At 44.4% G+C, this 8,958-nt stretch overlaps 1 protein-coding gene across 1 annotated transcript; it reads right to left on the bottom strand.

Annotated features, from left to right (window-relative positions):
* Window positions 1–8,032: 8,032 nt before the first annotated feature.
* On the bottom strand, window positions 8,033–8,434 carry LOC123167173 (uncharacterized). Its single transcript, XM_044585010.1, has one exon. It carries the CDS (start codon window positions 8,432–8,434, stop codon window positions 8,033–8,035), a length of 402 nt encoding a protein of 133 aa, XP_044440945.1.
* Window positions 8,435–8,958: the final 524 nt, after the last annotated feature.

Below are 8,958 nucleotides of genomic sequence, written 5' to 3'. Positions count from 1 at the left end.
ATGCTATCAGTAGAATATCTATTGAGTACAGCCAAATTCGATTTATTTCACATGCGTAACAATACAAAATTGTACCCATAGCAAATGATAATCAAATTGCAGAAATGAACCAAACAGTTAAATGGACAGCAGACCAAATGAACCAAAATAGTTAACTGAGCACGACATTGCAGAATAGAAACATGTACTAGAAGATAAGACAATTAACAAAACAAAGAATGCTTGAGAACAGTACTACGATATGTAGCCATTGTTGGACCAAACTGTTAACTAAACATTACATTTCAGAGGACCAAAGTGTTAACTGAACATTACATTTCAGAGGACCAAACTGTTAACTGAACATCAGATTGCATATTAACATTAAAGAGGACAAATAACTACAAGGCACTGGCGGTGGCCTCGAGAAAACAACATGAACTGTATTTTAAAGTAAACAACCGTGTGGCAGTGTCGACGGTGGCCTCGAAGACGAGGTGCTCCACCAAGATCTGGCGGTCGGCACGCATGGCAGCCATAGCGACCTCGTGTGCGCATGTGGCCGCATGCTACTGAGCTCCACGTTATACTGCATGCAAAATGGTTGTGCGCGGAGCTTGATTGGATGAGGGGGACAGTGATTTCGGTGGAAGGTGTCGCGCCATCGGTCGGGGCATGTGGGACGGGAAAGGACGAGGATGGTGTGGGTGGGGTGTGTATTACCTGACCGTATCGGCGAGGCCGTGCAGCAAGAAGAAGTGTCGGCGGCGAGGAGGCGGCACAACAAGAAGAAGGGCCGCCAGCGAGGAGGCGGCGCTGCAAGAAGAAGGGTAGCCGGCGAGGAGGCGGTGCTGCAAGAAGAAGGGTCGCCGGCGAGGAGGCTGAGCTGCCAGTAAGCAGCAGTGAAGGTTTGAACTTGGAAAGCAAGGAGGAACAGTGGAAATGTGGCTTTTGGTGGGAGGGAGGGGGCGGGGAGATAGATATTTCCGTGGTGGCAAAAAAATTTCACTCGATGCCGCTAGAAACTGGCATGTAAGTGTGGTTCAAGCGGGGGCGGTGGACTATAGAAGATGAAGCTTCCTGCGTAAGACAGACAAGACGGTGCACCAAGATATTTTATATCGCATCCCACACGATTCTTTCTAGTAAACTGTTTGTGGTATACCTGATTTTTCATTATGTTTTGAAAGACAAAATGGTGTTACGGAGGGAAAGGATGGTGTTTGAATTGCTAGAACATTTATGTACAGTGAACATGCAACTAGTCCCTCCATCTCAGTTTACAAGGCTTGCACGTGTATCTAGGTTGTCAATTTAACTTATATAAAATAAATAGTTTAACATAAAAATTATATCATTGGAAAATAGAATATCTAAAGTTTCTAATGATATATTTTTTGTAATGTATGCCTCTTATTAAGTTGGTCAAATTAACGACCTAGATACACGTGCAAGACTTGTAAACTGAGATGGAGGGAGTACATGAGTGTCATGTTTAAATTTGGAATTATTCCGGGTTCATTTGGCATTTTTTATGCATTAATTGAGTTTCTCGGCATTTAATGTGCATAACTAAAATTTGAACTACAAGAACATGCTCCAGTGCAGCAAAGTTTGTTGAAAAATCACATGTGTGTCTTTGGGTGAATTTATAGGTCCCATGCAAGAAATGGGAATGAAATTCAAACATATGGGCGTCGTGGCTCGGCCGGGAACATTGAGAAACTTGGCTTTTAAATTCCTGGAAATTCAAAACTCGTGTGAAAATCATGAAACTTGGCATGGTGTCATTTCATGGCACCAACATGCTGTGGTGAAAAAATTGGCCGCATTTGGACAAGTTTTTGGTATAAGCTTCTTGCAAACCAGAGCTTCTCTCGAGAAGACTCGTGGTTCCCGACGGGGGACGTGTCACCTTTGTGTTCGAAACGATATACGCTGCCCCCCTTTGTTTTTTACAGAGGCAACATAGAACTATATGAGTGCCGTGTTAAAATTTGGAATTATTCCAGGTTCGTTTGGACTTTCTTATACATCAATTAAATTTCTGGTCATTTAATCTGCATAATTCAAATTGGAACTACAAGCACATGCTCCAGTGCACCAAAGTTCGTTGAAAAATCACATGTGTGTCCTTGGGTGAATTTCTAGGTCCCATGCAAGAAATGGGAATGAAATTCAAACATCTGGGCGTCGTGGCTCGGCCGGAAAGATTGAGAAACTTGGTTTTTTAATTCATGTAAATCCAAAACACGCGTGAAAATCATGAAACTTGGCATGGTGTCGTGACATGGCACCAACATGCTGCGGTAAATTTTTGGCCGACAAGCTTTGGTATAAGCTTCTTGCAAACCGGAGCTTCTCTCAAGAAGGCTCGTGGTTCCGGGAGGGAACGTGTCACCTCCATGTGCGAAACAACATACGTAGACTGCCTTCTCCCGCCTTAATTTTTTTACACAGGCAGATTAGACCAAATAGAAGTATCGTGCTAAATTTGGAATTATTCCGGGTTCGTTTGGCCTTTTTTATACATTAAATGATTTTTTGGGCATTTAATGTGCATAATTCAAATTTGAACCACAAGCACATGCTCCAGTGCACCAAAGTTGGTTGAAAAATCACATGTGTGTCCTTGCGTTCATTTCCAGTTCCCATGCAGGAAATGGGAATGAAATTCAAACATCTGGGCGTCGTGGCTCGGCCGGAAAGATTGAGAAACTTGGTTTTTTAATTCCTGTAAATCCAAAACACGCCTAAAAATCATGAAACTTGGCATGGTGTCATGACATGGCACCAACATGTTGTGGTAATTTTTCTATCCGATTTACGTAGGCGCACACATTAACAATCAACAAAGTCTTTTTGGAACAAGTGTTGTCACATTACAAATCGGAAACACAACTATTATTGAAACCGTGGGCATTCTACTTACCAGTTATGTGCCGCCACGCGTCCCCTTTTTTATTGGCTAGGAGGTGTCATGTGGGGTAGCTATTTGAGTACGGGAGGCGTGCGATCAGACCCCTGCGCGTGCTCATCGGGAGGAGAGCCCTTTGACCTCTATCCGCCGCGCACCTCCCTCCCAACGTCTCCATTAATGGCGCCCGAGCCCCTGTTTCACGGCGTGGCTATGTCTCACTGGACTGAGATTTAAGAGAGAAAAATGAAAATCTGAAAAGAAAGTTCTGCACGGATCTTGATGTAAGATCCGACGGACCTATATAGCATCGACTACGACTTATAGCAAACATGATGAATATAAGGACGATGACAGTGGATAATAATTGTCTTACATATTTAGGAACATAATTAAAAAAAGGGATAATTGGTTTTATGCACCTAGTTGTGTCCCACTCGACAGGATTGCCCCTAATTTTCAAAAGCTAGTGGTTTTGTCCAACCCACTTTGGTCGTCTTGTGCTTTTGCCCTTTGACAGTTTGACCGTCACTTTGAAAACTTCATAACTAATTCATACTAAATTAGAAAAATGCAAATAAGATACCAAAATGTTTGGGAAAACATCACCTACATGCCAATGTCATTTGCATTCATGACAAAAGTGTTGGAAAGTTCCCATCCGAGTTTTAGCTCTTATCATACCACCAAGAATAGTAAAATCTAAAAAAATTCAAAAATAAATTTGGTGGCAAATAATGACAAATGTTTTAAGTGCTTGCCAAGTTTATCAGGGAATGACATTCGTGGAAGTCGTGGCAAAAATAATAATCTATTTTGGGTGAATACCATCATTTAAATATTATCTTGATAACAGAAAACATGCATATAGTAGTAATCATATTTCACTATGAACTACATGTACCACACGATCTCCAATTCAAATATTTGTATCCATTTTATGTTGAATTCAAATCATAGTACATTGGTCTAGGTAGTGAGATGTTCGGGACAATCTATACCCTATTTTCATATGTATAATTTTTGGCCGAATTGGGACAAGTTTTGGTATAAGCTTCTTTCAAACCGGAGATTCTCCCAACAAGCCTCGTGGTTCCGAGAGGGAACGTGTCACCTTTGTGTGCGGAATGATATACGCTGCCTCCCCTGATTTTCTTTATAGAGGCAACATAGAACTATATGAGTGCCCTGTTAAATTTTGGAATTATTCCGGGTTCGTTTGGCCTTTTTATACATTAATTGAGTTTCTGGTCATTTAATGTGCAAAATCCAAATTTGAACTGCAAGCACATGCTCCGGTGCACCAAAGTTGGTTAAAAAATCACATGTGTGTCCTTGGGTGAATTTCTAGGTCACATGCAAGCAATGGGAATGAAATTCAAACATCTGGGCGTCGTGACTCGGCCGAGAACATTGAGAAACTTGGTTTTTAAATTCCTGTAAATCCAAAACTCACCTGGAAATCATGAAACTTGGCATGGTGTCATGTCATGGCACTAACATGATGTGGTAAAAAGTTTGGCCGAATTGGAACATGTTTTGGTATAAGCTTCTTGCAAACCGGAGCTTCTCTCAAGAAGGCTCGTGGTTCCGAGAGGGAACATGTCACCTTTGTGTGCAAAACGATATACGCTGCCCCCCCTTGATTTTCTTTACAGAGTCAACATAGAACTATATGAGTGTCGTGTTAAATTTTGGAATTATTCCCGGTTAGTTTGGCCTTTTTTATACATTAATTGAGTTCCTGGTCATTTAATGAGCATAATTCAAATTTGAACTACAAGCACATGCTGCAGTGCACCAAAGTTGGTTGAAAAATAAGATGTGTGTCCTCAGGTTAATTTCTAGGTCCCATGCATGAAATGGGAATGAAATTCAAACATCTGGGCATCGTGGCTCGGCTGAGAACATTGAGAAACTTGGTTTTTAAATTCCCGTAAATCCAAAACACGGCTGAAAATCATGAAACTTGGCATGGTGTCATGTCATGGCACTAACATGTTGTGGTAAAAAGTTTGGGCAAATTGGAACAAGTTTTGGTATAAGCTTCTTGCAAACCGGAGCTTCTCTCAAGAAGGCTCGTGGTTCTGAGAGGGAACGTGTCACCTTTTTGTGTGAAATGATATACGCTGCCCCCTTGATTTCTTTTATATAGGCAACATAGAACTATATGATTGTCGTGTTAAATTTTGGAATTATTCCGGGTACGTTTAGGCTTTTTTATACATTAATTGAGTTTCTGGTCATTTAATGTGCATAATTCAAATTTGAACTACAAGCACATGCTCCAGTGCACCGAAGTTGGTTGAAGAATCACATGTGTGTCCTCAGGTAAATTTCTAGGTCCCTTGCAAGAAATGGGAATGAAATTCAAACATCTGGGCGTCGTGGCTCGGCCAGAAACATTGAGAAACTTGGTTTTTTTAATTCCTGTAAATCCAAAACACGCATGAAAATCATGAAACATGGCTTGGTGTCATGACATGGCACCAACATGTTGTAGTAATTTTATTGTCCGATTTGCGAAGGCGCACACATTAACAATCAACAAAGTCATTTTGGAACAAGTGTTGTCACGTTACAATTGGAAACAAAAGTATTATTGAAACCATGCGGGTTCTACTTACCATTTATGTGCCGTCACGCATCCCCTTTTTTTATTGGCTAGGAGGCGACATGCGGGGTACCTATTTGAGTATGTTAGGCATGCAATCAGACCCCTGCGCATGCTTATTGGGAGGAGAGCCCTTTGACCTCCATCTGCCGCCCACCTCTCTCCCTAGGTCTCCGTTAATGGTGCCTGAGACCCTGTTTAATGGCGTGGCTATGTCTCACTCGACTGAGATTTAAGAGAGAAAAAGAAATTTCAAAAGAAAATTCTGCACGGATCTTGATGTAAGATCCGATGGACCTATATAGCATCTACTGCGACTTATAGCAAGACTGATGAATATATAAGGATGATGATAGTGGATAGTAATTGTCTTACATATTTAGGAAGATAATTCAAAAATCCACATGCGGCTACGCCCGAAATACACAAGGGCAAAAGAAGAAGGAAGACGCATACAGCGATCTGGCTCGCTGATCTCTACTTTCTTGATGCGTTGTACGTCACGGAGACTAGTTCTCGCGGCGAGCGGCGATGATCTCTTTCATCAGTTTCATGTCCTTAATACACTGCTCGACAGCATCCACGGATTCCTCCACTAGCCTTTCGCGCTCGATGTGGAGCATGGCATTCTTGTCCATAAGATTCTTGATGATGACGCCCGTCCTCTTCAACAAGGCAGCGGTCTCCTCCGCCTGCTTTGCCCTTCCGGTGATCTTGGCCCTCCGCAAGTCGCGCTCGGTGCAGAGCTTCGCCTTGTCCTCCCCTAGTCCCGGGATGACGGCGGTAGCATTTCCAAATGAGGCATTCATCTCGTCTTGCAGCTTCATCCAGCCGGAGATCTGACCCACCAGGCCATCGATCATAGCACGCATGCGCCTATGAGAGTCCTCGCCTGCCCGCGAGACATTTTTCCAGGCCGCGGTGGTGCGGAAGGACCTCCCTGCTGCATTCACGGTGCGGCAGGACATCTCTGCTGCTTCCGTGGCACGGCCGGACCAGTCTGCTGCATCGGCGGCGCGACGGGACCTCTGTGCTGCTTCGGCGGCGCGGCGGGACCTCTATGCTGTTATGCTGGCATAGCGGGACATGTCGGCTGCTACGGCGGTGAGGCGGGACATCTCCCGTGCTTCCGCTTCCATGCTCGCCTCCCCCTGGTAGTAATCTCTCGACCCAGAACTCATGCGGGCCATGGCAGACGCAAGGGAACGACGATGAAAGACTTGTTTGTTTTTGCAGATGAGGAGTTGAGGAGGAATGTGCAGTCATCTTGGAGTAGAGTATTTATAACCGAGTACTAATACGCTCCTAAGCGGGGAACCGTTTAGGTTTTGGTTTTGATCGGTGTGAACAGGTTTGCAATTAAATATAGCATGGTACTCCCTCTGTTTCAGTTTACAAGTCCTGCACGTATACCTAGGTTGTCAATTTTATCACCCTAATATAAACTATGTGACACAAAAATTATACCGTTTGAAAATAGAACATCTGAAGTTTATATTGGTATATTTTTTAATATATGACTTGTATTAGGTTGGTCAAATTGATGATCTAGGGGTACGCGCACACCCTGTAAACTAAGAGAGAGGGAGTAGTAATTTGGAATGTGACGAGGCGCGAGCTCAAAATTTATTGACAGTTCTAGTTTCGAAGTGCGGCACTATTCCTGGATGGCGTAACGTGGGCATGCGTTCTCCGACGTGGTGTAGCAGTTTTGTAATATGCCATGGTACTGCTCTTTCTACTGTTGTGTACGTGCAATAACTGGCACCGTCGGATACATATCTTACTGTTATTTGCGCGTTCGCCAGGAATAGCCTCGTGGCGAGCTATAGACTAGTCTTTTTTCACACGCATCACATCGACACATATCATCTCTCTCCCTCTTTCCCACGCACACACCTAATCTCTCAGGACTTCTGGCACGCACCATCTCTAGCTCACTAGGTCAATGCGAACCACATACACTTATACTCTGAGTTTAGTACGTTATACACGAAGAGAAGAGGTGCACGCACGCACTCGTCCACTGTCACACACGCATTTGGAGCTACAAATTGTAGTGTTCTCAACCATCCGATTGGCTCTATCATAGGTTCCCGTTGCTCCTTCGCCTTGAGATTGAGAAGTTTAAAACGCAGAGGCTAAGCTGGAGGTGCGAGGTTTTGGTTAATATGCGGCCGCACACGGCACCAACATGACACGAGCTTTGTCTACCTGGTGCGTAGTCGGGTGAGTACTACTAGTAGTAGTACTACTTTGATGTGTCGCGTCAACTCGCAGAAGTATGCAACACTTCCTCAACAAACAAGCATATAAGTTGCTTATACTTCTTACCCTATGATCTTTATATCCAACAGATACAAAATATCCATTCGACTGTTGGAAATTATTTAACTGCTGATCTGATGTCGAAGTAATTTCTGTATCGCCACCAAAATCCACCATCTCTTAAGCTAAAGTAGACCGAGCTAACCCCTATATTAGCATATTACTAATATAAATATAAGGCATTGTAGAATCATTTAGGAGGTGAGCTTGTCAATCTGAATGTGGAGGGACACCGTCCTCGACAACCCAGCCCCGGCCAGCAGCTTGGGCGGAACTATGAAGAAGGTCAGCTCCTGCACGGCGACGTCGCTGGGATCCTTGCTACTTGTCACCTCGATTTCCACCTTGACGGCGTCGGTCCTGCCTTTGGGCTCCCCCGGTGGGCCATTCGCCCACAGCTTGACTGCGTAGTGCGGCGGTGGGGACGCCCCCGCTCTTATGCAGACGTCCGACACGGCGATAGGGGCGCCGATGTCGAGCACGCCGCCCACCAAGAAAAACGCGTGGCCGTCCTCCTCCGCGAACAAGAGTCGCAGCTCTGACACTGGCACTTGCAGCTGGAGCACCTTGCCATACTGGATCATATGCATGGGCATGGATGCACGGTGCTGATGTGGTGGGGGAGCGCCGGTGGCAGGCCTTCGTAGCCACAGACGGGCATGGGGCATTTGTAGGGCGCGACCGGACACACGCTCTGGTGATCGGTGAGCTTGTGGTAAGTGAGGTAGAGCCCACATCTTTCGTGCGAGCACTCCACCCTCACCGAGGAGTGGACGTTTCTGATAATCCCCAAGTGCAGGGAATCATCATAGCAATTCCCAAAGGTGGAAGTGATAAGTATGGAGTGTCGAACCCACAAGGAGCTAAAGGCAAGATCAATATTCGCTCAAGTCCTATCTGCCACTGGTACGACTCTATGTACACTGAACGTTTGCTTCCAACTAGAAACGAGAAATAAAACTACATTGTGGGTATGAAGAGGATAACTTTGCCTGGTATCGGAGAGCTAAAATATAAAAGTAGGTGCTGTTATCATAAAGTTAGAATATATTACTTAAGTATTATAAATAGCGAGTGTGGAATAATGATGGATCGGTGTGCGGAATTGTCCTAGGCAATT

Source organism: Triticum aestivum, chromosome 1D (assembly GCF_018294505.1).
Source record: "Triticum aestivum cultivar Chinese Spring chromosome 1D, IWGSC CS RefSeq v2.1, whole genome shotgun sequence".
NCBI lineage: Eukaryota > Viridiplantae > Streptophyta > Magnoliopsida > Poales > Poaceae > Triticum > Triticum aestivum.
The sequence above is the reverse complement of the archived record's forward strand: the minus strand, read 5'-3'. Positions and strand labels throughout refer to the sequence as shown.

Excerpts from the sequence above, each read along its gene's own strand:
- LOC123167173 (XM_044585010.1), bottom strand. The coding sequence starts at position 8,434 with ATGCCCATGCATATGATCCAGTATGGCAAGGTGCTCCAGCTGCAAGTG.